General features: G+C 42.1%; 1 protein-coding gene across 1 annotated transcript in view; it reads left to right on the top strand.

Moving 5' to 3' along the window:
• The window catches only part of CPS1 (carbamoyl-phosphate synthase 1), a 98,054-nt gene that overhangs the window by 25,705 nt on the left and 55,943 nt on the right, over positions 1 to 16,406 (top strand). The window contains exons 11-20 of the mRNA XM_062002505.1: positions 1,242 to 1,319; positions 2,809 to 2,907; positions 3,598 to 3,693; positions 6,593 to 6,782; positions 7,384 to 7,541; positions 8,283 to 8,411; positions 10,485 to 10,629; positions 10,972 to 11,182; positions 12,276 to 12,474; positions 16,214 to 16,390. Of these exons, the coding sequence (XP_061858489.1) occupies positions 1,242 to 1,319; positions 2,809 to 2,907; positions 3,598 to 3,693; positions 6,593 to 6,782; positions 7,384 to 7,541; positions 8,283 to 8,411; positions 10,485 to 10,629; positions 10,972 to 11,182; positions 12,276 to 12,474; positions 16,214 to 16,390 (1,482 nt within the window). The remainder of the gene's footprint in view (positions 1 to 1,241; positions 1,320 to 2,808; positions 2,908 to 3,597; positions 3,694 to 6,592; positions 6,783 to 7,383; positions 7,542 to 8,282; positions 8,412 to 10,484; positions 10,630 to 10,971; positions 11,183 to 12,275; positions 12,475 to 16,213; positions 16,391 to 16,406) is intronic.

Raw genomic sequence — 16,406 nt, 5'->3', positions numbered from 1 at the left:
TGAGATAAAGGACCATTTCTGTGAGCCCCAGCATCTCTCTCCTAAGCCTTCACAGATGAAGAGGGACAAGGAGCAACCTTGTTTTAGCGTGAGATGCACAAAAAGGAAGAGGGTTGGATGGACTCTCGTGTACAGTCTGTTGCATTCCTGGTTGAAAAAGAAAAAATGCTTGTTGTGGCTTAACCCATCACAGCTGGGCAGGGCCAACACAGCTTTCCAAATACTGACGAGTGTGGAGTGAATATTTTAGAAATATAGTTATAAAAATAGATTTGTATGTAGCTAGAAGTAACATGGGCATGCAGGGAAAATGTGACAGACTGATGACATTCTTCACTGTGAGGGCAGAAACTCATACTATAATGGATCAATTGTGGTCAGTAACTCATCTTGCATCTCTGTCCCATCTCAGCATCCCACCCTGCAGCTCTGGATGGCACTGTTGCTCTATATGAATTATTGGAACTCCTTTGTTCATTTCTATGGGGAGTGGGTTGTACCAGAGCTACTTTTTTCCTGGATTTCCTCTTGAGGGACTTCCCTACCTCCAACTGGGATCAGCGATCATAACCAGTGACAGGGTGGTCTCCCAGTGGACCACACTGCTTGGTACTATTAGGCCACACAAATGAGAACTTTGTTTTTTCTGACTCTAACTGAAACTATAAGCACTGTCTCCAAACTCAGTCTGGGTCCTTCATAGCTATTGTTTGTCCAGAGCGGTGGGCCCACCTCATCACAGCCATGAAAAAAATCATGTCCAAGGCCCTGTGTCAGTATTTAAAGTGAGTGTTGGAAATCAAGACTGTGACTGTGACCTATTTCTCCTGTGACAGAACTAACCAGATCATGTTGGTAAAACTATTAATTCCATAGCAGCCTTATCCAAGGTGGTCTTTTTTCGCTATGTGTGCTTTTCTTTTCTGACCCGTCCAGAATTAGCTCTGGAGGGAGACTAGTGTATCTGCTCTGTTAAGTGTTCACAACTGTGAACAAACTGTGTTTGCTGTTGTAGTGAAAGTAATTTATCCAATATGCTTAGCAGAAGAGCAAGAGGCTTGATGGCTTCTCAGATAGGACAATTGTTGGAAGCCTGGGAATCAATTTGGTGTCAATTTGGCAGCCCCTAGAAACAGTCAGTCCTTTGTCCTTCAGTGTTTACAGGGATAAGGTGTGGCTTTCTGTTCTCTTGCTTGCTTGCAAGGAGGTGTCTAAACACACAAACATTTTTATTCCTGCAGGGAATTATGCATGAGACCAGACCGATTTTCACAGCACAGTTCTACCCAGACGCAAATCCTGGGCCAAGAGACACAGAGGTATTGTATGAGGGCTGAGCTGGGCTGTCTTTCAGATGGCCTAGGGAGTGTAGATATGTATCAGCTACAGTAACAAGTCTTTATGTTGATGATGGTCCTAAATCTTGGGTTTGGAAATGTCAGGATCCTAACAGAGGGCTCAGTCATGCATAGGCTTGCTTAGCTTGATCCGCAGCTAATTACAATCAGCAGCAAGGCGTCTATTGACTTCTGTGTGCTTTGGATCAATGATTCCATTCATATGATGTGTATGCTTTGAGTCCTGGTGGGATTATCTGTGTGTTGGAAGTTACTGAAGTGCTTAAGCTTTTGCAGGATCAGGCTCAAATCTCTTGTACCTGGGGTGATTACAAAAAGGAAAAGGATTTTATCTTGACAGAAAAAATACTAGCCAGATGCTTTGTAATAAAATCATTAACTTTCTAATACATTTTAGTTCCACTTTCAAATTTTATAATTACTGTAACGTTATGTAAATAGATTCACACTTCCTCACTCTGCTTCTCCTAAGTGAAATGAAATTTTAATCCCCCATCTGTGACTTCGCACAAATTCTATAACAACTGGTTGTGCAGTCACAGAGTATGACTAAGCAGCAACAGGGGATGTGGAAGGCAGAGGAGGCATGTCTGAACATAAATAAACTGTTTAGCACTTCTTGAGAGAGAAAGATGGAAGAATACATTGAAGTGATCATTTTAATTTTAATTGGATGATGATTAAATCTGCAAGTAAATCTCTTGATATCAAGAAGTTCCATAGCACTCTGATTGACTAGTGAATCTCATAAAACTCAAAACAACCCTCAGCTGTGTGTTTTCCAAGTCTGTGCACTCCCACTGCTGGGACAGGTTTGGTGCCTATCCTGACAGTCTTGCAGGACTCATCTGCACCCCCTTCACAGGTAATTCCCAGCAGGCAGCTTCAGGGACTGTGTAGACAGAAGCTCTGCAGGTGTAGGGCTAAGTGGGAAGTCTATCCCACTGCACGCAGCTGCTTGCAGGCCAGCAGTGGTCATGCTGCCTCCCCTTTCCTCACAGCTCTCTGGAGCTTCCTCCAGAAGAACAATGCTGATTTGACCCAACTGATGTTTAGATTTAGCTGTTCAGATCCCAGCTTGGTAGCAGGCTCCTTTCCAGATGATTCCCTTCAACTTGTTAAGTGTATGCTCTTCTGTGTTTTGGCTTTTAAGGCTGTTCATTCCATACTCTGCCACTCATATAAAAGCAGATCATACAGATGTGATTAATATATGTTTTCTTCCCAATATGGCCTCACTTTCTTGAATGCAGATTTGTCAGATCGATCAAAGTTGTTTAATAAATTTCAAATAGTGATTCCCTCTTCTCTGATGGTGTAAATCTTCCTGTGATGGCTGAAGAGCAGAGCTGATAGTTTGAGCACACAAACGACCTGTTCTTTGTGTCTTTCCTTGGTATTTACTTAGTTCCACTGTGATGATTAAATATATGTATTTATTTTTTTCTAGTTCCTGTTTGATTCATTTATTTCACTGATCAAGAGAGGGAAAGGCACTACCGTTTCCTCTGTCCTGCCCAAGGCTGGAGTGACAGCTTCCAGAGTGAAGGTCAGTGTACGGATACTCACTGTTCATGAGGCTAGGAGCTTGGTGATTCCTACTGAACCACATAGTACAAAATGACACAAAAGCTGGCCAGGTAGGTTAAAGAAGGCTTCCCCTACCAAAGGGCTGTCATCTGCCTATCTTGAAGTCACCAGGTGTCTCTTGTGTTATCAACTCCCTTTCCTTTGAGAAAGTTTTAACACCTGATGTTTCATGTATTTTTCTTTGTAGTTCTCCCAAGAAAAGCTCTCTCACAGTAGTATATGAGGTGCCCAGGGATAATCTGGCCATGAAATTTAGTGCCAGCAGCATAATGTTGATGCTCTGTTGCCTAGCAAATAAGTCTGAAATTCCTGGTGTGAGCTGAATTTCGTACAGTTTTGCTATCTTAAAAGGCAGATGGGCTTTGTGGGCAGCCAAAGTAAGGCATGGTTGTCTATAGGCATATGATAAAATTACCACATTTATTATATGCCCTGTGCATAAGTCATGTGTTTTTCTAGCCAGGGATATATGGGAGAAGGCCAGTTGAAATACTCTTGGAAATAAAACTGCAGGGATTTTGGAGGCGAATTTTCTTCTATTTTTAGAACTTACATTTTGTAATTTGAGACTGTTCAGTGCTGCGTAGTCTCTATTAATTTCAACAACCACAATGGGACTAATTTTTTTTGTGCTCTTTGACACTTCTAGGTCTCCAAAGTTCTCATTCTAGGATCTGGAGGTCTGTCGATTGGTCAGGCAGGGGAGTTTGATTACTCTGGATCCCAGGCTGTGAAAGCCATGAAGGTGAGGTGATACTCTGAAAACAGTAATATCATGTAACTGTGGTATTACTGGGCAGGGAAGCTTGTGAGAATAAATAGCTGTAAGGAAATGTAGCCATTGTTTGTTTGTGAACTTGTTGGTTGAGTGATGTGAGTTAACCACTCAGAATTACCTTCCAAAGAGAGAGATTCTCAAGGTTTCCACTACAGTCTTCAAGCATTTTTTGTTATTTGTGATGTGTAAATGGTCAGTCCAGGCTTGTCAGACTGAATGGAAATGAAGAGGATGAATATGGTCAGATACACTTGAGCTGAAAATTCCATAACTTTTGTGGTATGCCAACACACTGCAAGGCACACAAATAACAACAACATCTGAACGGCTGGCTGCTGTCAAGATGGTTAGGCAAAAGATGTTAAACCCCTTTTCAAGGCAAGTTTTCTAAACAATGTTTGTTTTAAATGGGATGAACTTTTTAGAGGTCATGTATGCCAAGTTTTCTTTCCAGATTGGATTAATAATCTTGAACAGAATGAATGAAAAGCCATTCCTTTGAATGAATTTTGACCAGTAAGTTTATTACCTGGTTTCTGATGTTCCCTTTCTGAGGACTGGAGAGCTGTATTATTCTGAGGCAAACACAAATGGATGTGTACTTCTGTACATGCCCAAGAAATGTGTGTATTTAAACTGATGCTTCCACACATTTCCCTTAAGCACCCTGTGTAGTCTATTCACATGATGCGTTTTGGGGTCTAATTTGCTCTGCCCGTTTCCTGCTGCAAAACTGCAAAGCACCTAGAAAGACTGGCAGGGGCAAAGCTCCTGCTAGGAGAAGATATAGAAGGATAGCAGTGTTCCTGTGATGGAGTTATTACTGGTAATGTCTCAGTTACCTGACCCCTAGTTCATTGACCTCATATGAAGGTGGAGGAGAGCTTGTAGAGGCCTGTGTGACAGATTCAGAGTATATGTAGCAGCTGCCTTCAGATAAGGTGATGATTGTGAGTGTCTCTGAGGCTGTTTTGATGTTAGGGCCATTCTATTCCTGTGCTGATCTTGAAGTCAAGAAAGAAAAAATCAATTACAGTAATCTTAAATATAATCGAGGGCTGCTCTGGCTGTTGTAACACATCTTGTGTTCTGTGTACTTTGTTTGTGTCCTGTATTGCACTTGCTGGTTACTAGTTCAAACTGTCCATATCATCAGGAAAATAAGGAGAGTTGGGGAGTGTAGATAATGACCAGAGTTGTAAAAGAGGCATCTCTCTCCTTCAAACTCAGCTGGGCTTTGTGGAAGAAACTGTTTTTTAAAAAAATGATAAATCTCCCTAGTTTGACCTCCCACAGTGCCTTTCCCTTCCTGTGGCCATCAGCCAGCTGCTGTTATCTGCAGGCTAATTAGCCATTCCAGCAGCAGTGCTTACACTTCCCGACCTTGCCTCTGGCAGTGATTTACAGTTGCCTGCCAGAGAGAAGGTAGTTGGTCAGTGGCTGCCAGGAAAAAGCCACAGAACATAGGTGGGAGAGAATACGGACAATTGAAAGGAGACAAGAGAGATTTCTTTCCCCTTAGACAATGACTTTTTTGTTGTTGTTACAAATAATCAACATTGATTCCCACTGCTGGATGTTCTGATTCATTCTCTATGTACTGCTGTTCTTCATTGTCTGTTGAATGCCAGTTCATTATAAGAAGGTGCTGTTGTTAATGTTGAGTCCTGTACAGTTAAAGGAGTGTCTCTTTTAAAGAGTAAAATCTCATGGCTTCAATTTCCCCGGTCAGTGAATTTGTATTTGCAAGAGTGTTCCTCAAACGCAGGACCATCATCTGAAAAATAAGGCCTGGAAACATCTTTGAATAACAGAGATTGGCTTGTGGTGACTGGAAAAACCTTCTAGATTACTTGCTGTGGGATTCTCTCCACTGATCTGAATATAGGTGGCTATTACACAAAAAAAAGAGGAGTGGAGCCATCTGGGGGTATTATCAATTTGGTGTTTTAATTAAATCGTAACAAAGGTCTTCAATCAGGATAGGTGGTCTCTGGACAGAGTCCTACATGCTTATAAAAAATTAGAAAGGCAGAAGTTGGAAGAAGGGAGTGTGAGGGCAAAGAGTAAGTGGATTAAAATCCAACATCTTGGAAAATTGAGCCAAAGGACGTGATATCAGTAAAATGTGTCCCTCTTAGCACAGTGGGCATTAATTCTCTCCTTAATTATCTTCCTCATCACTGCTAGCTGATCCTTAAGATACCTTGGCCCACATAAGAAGAAAGAAAAGACTGAGAGGTACAGATACTCCAGCTTGTTGCCAAGTGGTTTACCTCTCCATCTTCCATTCATTAAGACAGAATTATAGCTACAAATGTGTGAATGTATTCATTAGAGAAGAATGTTTTGGTCAGATATGTACCCTTTTCCCTCAATATCTTTGTGGAAAGTCAAAAGAAAAAGTGTTTATTTTACTGTTGCTGGTTGGAACAAAAATCTGAGACCTACCTGGGTACCTATGATCAAAGACCTACTACTTGGCAAGAAAAACTTGTGGTTTGATTATTTTTTTTTTGCATTACCACTTTAAGTCTGTCTTTCACCAGAAGACGGATTCTGTTTGTTTCTGTCTTCTCTATGTAACTCCTAAATGTATTAAATAACTTCAACCAAATTACTGAATTGGGTGGGAATCTCCATTCTCTGCAGTCACAGGCAGGCAGAGGCACAAAAGTAAAGGATTGGTGGTAGCTCAGACTGGTACAAGACACCAGAAAGACCTAATGGGAGAGTATATAAGGAACCAGACTTTTAAATTCTGCTATTGGTAAATTGCTTATTGAACCCCATCTTCCCTTGTTGCTGCCACTGTTACCCTTTTTTTGACATATGCCAAGTTTTAATGCAGATTTTCATTTTTCAGGAAGAAAATGTAAAAACTGTCCTCATGAATCCCAATATCGCTTCAGTGCAGACCAATGAGACTGGCTTAAAGCAGGCTGACGCTGTATACTTCCTCCCCATCACTCCACAGTTTGTCAGAGAGGTCATCAAGGCAGAGCGTCCTGATGGGTTAATTCTGGGCATGGGTGGCCAAACTGCTCTCAACTGTGGTGAGTACGATACAGGCAGATAAACTCAAGGGTTTTACCGTGTGTGTGGCAGATTTTATTTGGACAGATGTGCCTGATACATTGTCCAGATTGCTAAGGGTTACTAAGAGATACAGACAGAAATACTGGCCATGGGGGAGCAATTGCTAAGCTGTGAACCCAACATGTAATTACTGGTTTTAATACTTAAAAGTAATTAATAAATCCGGCTTTTCAACTTATGTCTAAGTTATCATAGTTGGACTGGGGACATTCAGACTACTTTGAGGCAGAGACCAAAAGGAAAAGTTACCTTTGTTGAGATGCTTGGAACAGTGTCCAACTGCACTGCTCCGTTTTGTGTTGCAGACGATGGCCAAGCAGTAACTACTACTATTCCAGGTCCCATAGATTTGAGAACAGAAACTTTCATGTTATGGTTCTGAGTTTTAATACTGACAAAGAATAACAGAATTAGCTGTTAATGAGGCCGGACAAGTTTCCAGCTAGCAAGATGTGTTTTAACTACGTTCTTCCTCTCTGGAGGTCCCTTCCAACCCTACTGTTCTATGGTTCTATGATACCATCACTCCTTAAAACCATGGCTTTGTTTACTCTGCAGGAGTGGAACTCTTCAAGCAAGGAGTCCTGCAGGAGTATGGTGTGAAGGTCCTAGGTACATCAGTTGAATCCATCATGGCAACAGAGGATAGAAAGCTTTTTTCCGATAAACTGACTGAGCTAAATGAAAAGATTGCTCCTAGCTTTGCAGTGGAATCGGTAAATCAGATAATTTTGAAGATGTGATTACAATTAGTCTTGCTCATTTGAGTTATTAAAAATATTTCTAGTTTTGTTGAATGAAAGCTGGATACAACTGTGGATATGGAAGTTTTCATCAGCACTGCACAGTGGTGATGAGTTGAGAACACAATTAAGCACTTGGAAAGCGTAAACTAATTTACCCGTTGACAAGAAAAGTTAATCAGGTCAGGGTGACTTCTGTGCTGCAGCACAAAAATATATAACATGTCAGTGGCTTTTTTTTAAAATACAAAATCTTTCACAAGCTATTTAGACAGGATTTCAGGTCCTTAAATCAGCAGTACTGAAATCCTTCTTGAGGATGGCAGTGTGAAAACAAAAAATTTGTTCAGTGAGAAATGCTGCTTGAGGGCGGAGGAAACCAAACAGGTCTTAAAGCAGGCTGTCTCTTGGAGGGGTTATTTTGTGCTAAAGTCTGAAGACAGGGCAGGTAAGGGCACTATCAGTGGAAAATCAGCAAGGAAGTACACACATAGCTAAATACAGAAGTCACCTCCTTGAGTCCATGTTCCAGTTTCGTGCTGTTTGACAGAACAAAGCAATGTTACTAAGCCAACTTTTACCCTTTTCATTTTATCTTCAGCCAGCTTAGTGTCTTACTGATGGGATTTCCAGATACCCAAGTAATCGGAGTTGAAGACTTTATTTATCTCCATTGTTATTGTATCTCTGAAATGTATTCCTCTCACCTTTAAGATTGAAGATGCTCTGAAGGCAGCTGAAAAGATTGGCTACCCAGTCATGATACGTTCTGCTTATGCCCTTGGTGGTCTGGGGTCAGGCCTATGTGCTGATAAGGAAAGTTTGCTGGACCTTGGTACGAAGGTATGTCTGCAATTGCAAGCTCAATCAATCAAATCAACACATGATTTGCTTAGATGTTCTAATAGTCACAGACACTGGAATTGTACATATCCTACCTTTCATTTTATCTGTAAAATGTTATCCCAACTCCTTCTACAGACCTTTTCTCGTAATTCCTGCTGATTTCACAGAATCACAGAATGGTAGGACTTGGAGGGGACTTGTAAAGTTCATCTGGTCCAACCCCACTGCTAAAACAGGTCCATCTAGATCAGGTCACACAGGAACGCATCCAGCCAGGTTTGGAAACCTCCAGAGAAGGAGACTCAAAAACCTCCCTGGGCAGCCTGTGCCAGGGCTCCCTCACCATCTTTCATTACCAATTTGGGTAATGAAAATTTATAAATGATAGGTCTGTTAAATTAATGAGAAACAAGTCATAATTTGAGCAAGTGTTTCAGCAATTTTGGTCTGAAATGAAACATAGTGGACTGTGTTCACCTACTCTTAGGAGTAAATGAAACATGAAAGATGTCAAGGAAACGGAAACACTTAAAATGATGAGTGGTAATGTGGTATCAGGGACAGAAGAGCTGGGAGGCTTGGCAAGCAACTGCAGATCGTTCTGTAGAGCTGCTCTCCAGCCACTCCATTCCAAATTTAGACTTGTGCCCACCATTACCCTATTAGGATGGTGCAGAGTCCAGCATTTTGACTTGTTAAATTTCATCCCGTTAATCATAGCCCAGAGCTCCAATTGATCCAGATGCCTCTGCAAGGCCTCTCCTGTCCCTCAAGAGAGTCAACAGCACCTCTAAGATTGGTATCAATACTTGAAAATTTACAGCAAAAAGCAGTTTGAGTCTTGTTGAACTAGCTCAGCTTTGGACACATATCCACAGTCCAGAAGAAACACTGTATTTTTCAGTTATGAAGATGATCTGTAGCAATTTTCTGAACTGTATTTTAAGACACTGAGCTCCAAATTGTATTCCATTCCACTAGCTGAGCACCTACGGATGTTTCATAGCACATCTAGTTCAAGTAGTCTGGCCTTGACCTCATGTCTCCCAAGTCTGCTCATTTTGAGTGAGAGAAGGCAATAGACAGTAAAGACAGGAGTTTTACAACTCCTGTAGTTAGGTGATTAGGTGTTCCTACTATGTCACCACAGATTCAGTGCCTGCTTAGGCTGTCAAGTGCCACTCCTCAAACTACTTGATCTTTTTTGTTTGTTTGTTTGTTTTTTTTGAGGGATATGTGTAAGAGATTGACAACTGAGCTAAGGGCAACATTTGAATAACAGTTTGAGCTAACTGCAGAGGGGACCAGACTGGAGACTGATTCATGGACAGCGTTAAACCAAGAAGCTTTGCTAAAGGATGGATTGATAATGTTCCCATTACTTTCTAGGATTTTAAGCAAGAATTGATTAATGTCTTTCATCTGCTAATATTAAGGCCATTTATTCACTTAGATTATGCTCATTTACCAACAAACTGTATTTTTCATTTTTGTCTTTTGCACTGAGGAGTGCTTTCAAGATTAGTTTGAGAATAAATCACAAATCTTGCTTCTGATTAGTATGCCAATGATAAGCAGCATTATTAGTGCTATTAATTACATAATATTTGCTGGCACCCACATTCCCCATCTCTTATTCATTTAGCTTTCTGCAGAGTTCTGTAGAAGTCCATGAGGCTGCCCACATGCACAAACAAAAGCTTGTGTCTGTTGAGTGATTGAAGCCTTAGATGTTTTTATATTCCTATTTGTTATTTACATGCCATTGCAAGCTCACATGCCGTGCTCTCCTTTTCCCATCAGATCACATAAATATTTTCTGTGCCTTAAATATTTTCTGTGCCTTATAAATATTTTCTTCACTTACAAGTGAAGCTAATGTATTTTTTTTTTTTTTAAAGTCAGGTATAAAGTATTTGCCTTTCATATTATAAACTGTGCTTATCTTAATTCTTCCATTTTTGTGTGGGTCTGACCTGTCTGTAGATAAGCCACAGAAGCCTTATAATGTGGAACACGTTCTAATAAAGTTCTCCTTTGTACTGTCCATTTTCCCTAAAATGTTCCCAGGCATTCGCAATGACTAACCAAATTCTGGTGGAAAAGTCAGTTGTTGGCTGGAAGGAGATAGAGTATGAAGTTGTGAGAGATGCTGCTGATAACTGTATTGCTGTCTGCAATATGGAAAACATTGATGCTATGGGAGTCCACACAGGTAGGCTTAGGCATGGGGTGGCTTGCTGGAAAGAGCTCATTAACTTTTTCTATGCAGTACCCTTCTGCCTGCTGTTGTTGGCATAGTTCTGTGATCTGTGGGCTCTAGAAACATTCTTCAGGTCTTGGATACACATAGCTAGAGTGTGAAACAGATGTTGTTAGGCTAAAACTGCCCCTATGATTCCATTTTCTTTTCGTCAACAGTGCATCCACAGGTTTGAATGTCTGTGGTAACTTTATTGCTAGTAATGGCTTAACAAAGAAAGTGATTCACGTGGCTAGAATTTACCTCTGCTGAGCCGCTTCTCATTTTCCTTCTCTGCTACCTTGTGATACACAGGAGATTCTGTTGTAGTGGCTCCAAGCCAGACGCTCACTAATGAGGAATTTCAGATGCTGAGGGATCGTGCCATCAAAGTTGTGCGACATTTGGGCATCGTGGGAGAGTGTAATATCCAGTTCGCTCTACATCCAACTTCCCTGGAGTACTACATCATTGAAGTTAATGCCAGACTCTCGAGAAGTTCAGCTTTGGCCTCCAAGGCGACAGGGTAAGATGATCTAAAAAAAAAACCCAACCAAATGCTACAGAGCAAGCAAATGAATAAACAAAAACTGAGGACAGAAGAACAGAAAGTTATGATAAGAAACTTGGATCAGTGTATTATTTAAGCGCGTGGCAACTGCAAGGATGAAGAGTTCCTGCATCTACTCTCCTTGCAGTTAAGACAAGGAAGTACAGGTTTAATTTGCAGCAAGGAGGACTGGAGTTGCCTTTTAGGGAGAACTCTGGGGCAGTCAGGTCAGCAAGGTGCAGATTTCTACATGGGATGCTTCTAAGAAGAGTTCTTGTCAGCATCTGCTAGGATTGACCCTTGGAGAGTTGGTCCTGCTGGGAGATGGAAGAAGGGATTAATGAGCTCTCCAGGTTCAGTCCAGCATGCCAATATTCCTACAAATGGAAAAACTCCCAGGAGGTGTGGGGGGTGCAGCCTAATAGCTGTCCTTGCAAAGCATACCCACTGTATCCATGTACTGGCTGCAAATCATCCCTGGGACACAGAGGACACAGTTACTAATGAGCTGTCTGTCAGATTGATGCAAATGGTATTGCTAGCTGCCTTTGTTTTGTTGACTAATCATAAACTAATCAAGGTAAGGATGGTCAGAGCAGGCTATTTAAAAATTGGCTTCTTAATTTCACTTTGCAGATGCTGTTGAGAGGCACGAATTAATCTCTAATTTGCAGTTCTCAACAGCTCTTGTGGTTGTTGGCTTGCCGTAGCAGCCTGGAGATATGCCATGATGTTGGACAGTGGGCATTTATCTGGGGTTTTTTTGGGTGACAGACTTGCAGCAAAACATAACTGCTCAAGTGGTCTCACTATGGGTGTGACAGATACTTAAAATGGTGACTTGGCAGAAAATAAAGCAAGTCCCAGATCTAGGTAGGTAGTTTTACAATGTGTTATGGTAGGAAGCTGGACAGGCCCTGCTGGGCTTGAGCACAATAGCCTTCCGTAGTGTTGAGGAGGGAAAATCACCTCCTGTCTTTCATTTTGATCCTTTCATTTGATCCACTCCTGAAATTTGCAAAAACAAAGTATTTCCCACTCTGCTTTCTCTACTTCTCCTCTATGGTAGATATCCATTAGCATTCATTGCTGCCAAAATTGCCTTGGGGATCCCTTTGCCAGAAATCAAGAATGTGGTGACAGGGAAAACCTCTGCCTGCTTTGAGCCCAGTCTGGATTATGTTGTTACCAAGATACCCCGCTGGGATTTGGACCGTTTTCAACGTACATCCAACCGCATTGGAAGCTCCATGAAAAGCGTGGGAGAGGTGAGCACAAGCCTCTCTCCTTCCCTTTCATTCCACCACTTGGAAAAGTAATTTATCTTTCTTGGAAACTCCCGTAATATCTATCTTTAGGGATCTAATGGCTTTTTAAGATATTTATTCAGCTCAAATGATTTTGATCCTGTACTATAATAAATTGAAATGAGTTTGGACTCTGTAATCTTGGATATCACAGTGTGGATTCATACATGATTTGACTTGTAAGGGAAGAGACTACTTTAGGTCACTTGAGGTTGATTTCAATTCACTCACTACAGGACTGTCAGTTATTTTTTTGTTGAGATTCTGTGGTGCTGGTTAGTTAGAGTACAATTCAAGAGTTGTAGTCTGTTAAGATTTTCAGTGGTGCTGATGAACCACAGCTCTCAGTTGTTCCCATATTTATTTGTCCTTTCTCTTTAAACCAAGTTCTAAATATCAGCCTGCTTCTGCTCTTGAAATCCCAACACAGCCTGTAATCTTACTCTGAAGTTTTGAATTTTCTTAGTGGTTAAGTCTCTTATATCTGGAACATGACCTTGTCACTTTTAAACTCTGATTTTAAGGTGTCTGGGACAATAACAACATTCTCAGACCATATCTTAAGAGCAATGAAGCAAAATAATAGGATAATAGGATGGCCAGGACAGCAGAGGACTTGCCCTGGGTGGAAGAGGAAGACCTTAAAGACATGTTGGCCAACCTGGCCTGAGTCCTGATGGGATGCATCCTAGAGTGCTGAGGGAGCTGGCTGATGTGATTGCTAAGCCTCTCTCCATCATTTTTGAACAATGATGGAGGACAGGTGAGGTGCCTGAGGACTGGAGAAAGGCCAGCGTCACACCAATCTTCAAAAAGTGCAAGAAGGACAACCCAGGAAACTACAGGCCAGTCAGCCTCACCTCCATCCCTGGAAAAGTGATGAAACAACTTATCCGAATGTTATCACTGAACATATGAAGGAAAAGATGGTTATTAGAGGGAGTCAACATGGATTCACGCAAGGGGAAATCCTGTTTGACCAACCTGATATCCTTCTCTGAGTGCATAGCCGGCTGGCTAGATGAGGGGAGAGCAGTGGATGTCATCTACCTTGACTTCAGCAAGGCTTTTGACATTGTCTCCCATAACATCCTCATCAGAAAGCTCAGGCAGTGTGGCTTGGATGAGTGGACAGTGAGGTGGATCGAGAGCAGGCTGAATGACAGAGCCCAGAGGATGGTGACCAATGGCACAGAATCGAGTTGGAGGCCTGTGGCCAGTGGAGTTCCACAGGGATGGGTTCTGGGGCCAGTCTTGTTCAACATCTTCATCAACGACCTGGATGAGGGGACAGAGTGTACCCTCAGCAAGTTGGCTGATGACACCAAACTGGGAGGACTGGCTGATTCCCCAGAAGGCTGTGCTGCCATTCAGTGTGATCTCAACCAGCTTGAGAGTTGGGCAGAGAGGAACCTCATGAGGCTCAACAAGGACAAGTGCAGAGTCCTGCACCTGGGAAGGAACAACCCCATGCACCAGTACAGGCTGGGGTTGACCTGCTGAAGAGCAGCTCTGCAGAGAGAGACCTGGGAGTCCTGATTGATAATAAGCTAAACATGAGCCAGCAATGTGCCCTCGTGGCCAAGAAGGCCAATGGCATCCTGGGATGCATCAAGAAGAGTGGGAGGTTCTTCTCCCCCTCTACTCTTTCCTGGTGAGGCCTCATCTGGAGTCCTGTGTCCAGTTCTGGGCTTCTCAGCTCAAGAGGGACAGGGAACTTCTGGAGAGAGTCCAGCACAGGGCCTCCAAGATGATCAGGGGACTGAAGCATCTTTCATACAAGGAAAGGCTGTGGGAACTGGGGCTGTTTAGTCTGGAGGAGATTGAGGGGAGATCTTATTAATATTTACAAATATCTAAAGGGTGGGTGTCAGGAGGCTAGGACATCCCTTTTTTCTATAGTAGCTAGCGACAGGACAAGGGGTAATGGGATCAAGCTGGAACACAAAAAGTTCCACTTAAACATAAGAAAAAACTATTTCACTGTTCAGGTGAGGGAGCCCTGGCACAGGCTGCCCAGAGGGGTTGTGGATTCTTCTTCCTTGGAGGTCTTCAAGACCCACCTGGACATGTTCGTATGTGACCTGATATAGGTGAACCTACTTTAGTAGGGGAGTTGGACTAGATGATCTCTAAAGGTCCCTTCCAACCCCTGTCATTCTATGATTCTATTAAAATGGGTAAATTACCTACTCAATTAGTTAATTACATATCAGCAAAATAAGTAATTGTGTATTTTTTTCAGCTGCCTTTTTTTCCCCCAAAGGCTTTTGAAGTAGCTAATTTATTACATAATTTTGAGAAGTGAGACCTTCCTAACATCAATTGCTACCTTGCTCAGACAACAAGCCTTCATCACAACTGAGAGGATTAATTAGAACTTGATTTTCTGGTGGCAGTTTTGGTTGTTGATGGTAATGAGTTTGTTGGGTTTTTTTTTTCTCAGTGAGTTGATGCTTGCTGATATTAACCCTTTTCTGCTTAGGGGTTTTTGAACTGTTCTGTAGAGCTGAAGTTCCTAAATACAGTTGCTTTGTGTACCATGAGCTGTAAATGCTTCCTGGCCATACACCTTTGCAGGCGGAAGTTTTATATCAGAAAAGCAGAGCTGCATGAACCCCCTGTTCGTCTCAATGCAGGATACTGGGTTAAGGGAGCAGTGAGATACAGGAAGAGTCAGTGCTCTGAATGTGCAGGTCTGTGACTGCTGGAGGTGAGCTGAAACAGGGATGGAGGACCTTAAGGAATGCAGTTTGCAGCTGGTAAGGGTACTCAGCAAAAAGTTAGTCTCTAGGACCTGTCAGTAGGAGAGAGTGTGTTTGAAGGGAAGAGCTTGCTGCTGTATCTCTTTATTAGTATGGCACAGCTGTCTCACTAGGCCTGAACTTGAAGCCAGATCACAGCACCTACTGCATTTTTATTAACTGAACAGTCTGGCCTGGCTTGGTTTTTCCTGAGCTCAGTTGTGCTGAGCAGAGGGCCTGGAGCTGTGAAAAAAGAGAAAACAATGTAATTTTTTTCTTTGACATTTTTCAACATAGTGTTTGAGAAGATTTTTATGCTGTTAGGGTTTCACTGCACTGGGAAATAAAAATGTAGAAATTTGAGAAAGGGCTCTGTTACCTCACAGATTTCCACAGAGAAAGGCTTGTTTTCTTATTAGATGTGATGTCGAGTTTGAAGGAGGGAACCCCCAGTGCTGCAATGCCAAGGAGGAGTAATCCTTTAAGAGAGCCCTCACAGGAGAGAGTCACTGTTAAATGTAATTTAAAGGAAGAGGGGCAGATTTCCTCTGAACCTTAGAATTCCCACTGTGAGTTTCTATCTCTGTCAGGTTGTTAAACAGAACTATCCTTCTGTATTACTGCATGTTTGCTGCTGCACAATGCTTCCCTCTACTAAAGCGCTTCAAAGCAGTTTACAAAGGAGAGCAGTGGTTTCCTGCATTTTACAGATAGAGAAATGAAAGCAGAAAGGAGTCACTTGTCTGAAACTCCCTGTTGGTAGTGTTGGCAGAGACAAGCCTATAAGTGGGACTCAGCTTGGACTTGTCTTAAAGCCAGCAGAACTGTCTTAGGGAGGAGATCCAAAGTCTGTATTTTTTTTGTATGTTTATTTTGGTGGTTTAAATTTGCACTCTTCTGTTATTCTGCTGGGCAGCAGCTCACCATGGCTAATGTGCAAGTGCTGTCCATTATAGGTCATGGCAATTGGACGAACTTTTGAGGAGAGCTTCCAAAAGGCCCTGAGAATGTGCCACCCGTCTGTAGATGGATTCACTTCACATCTGCCCATGAATAAAGCCTGGCCAGCTGTCATAGATCTCCAGAAAGAACTCTCTGAGCCAACCAGCACTCGCATATATGCAATAGCCAAGGTAACAAAAGATAGAA

This window comes from Colius striatus, chromosome 9 (assembly GCF_028858725.1).
Source record: "Colius striatus isolate bColStr4 chromosome 9, bColStr4.1.hap1, whole genome shotgun sequence".
Classification (NCBI taxonomy): Eukaryota; Metazoa; Chordata; class Aves; order Coliiformes; family Coliidae; genus Colius; species Colius striatus.
This window is presented reverse-complemented; position numbering and strand designations above follow the sequence as displayed.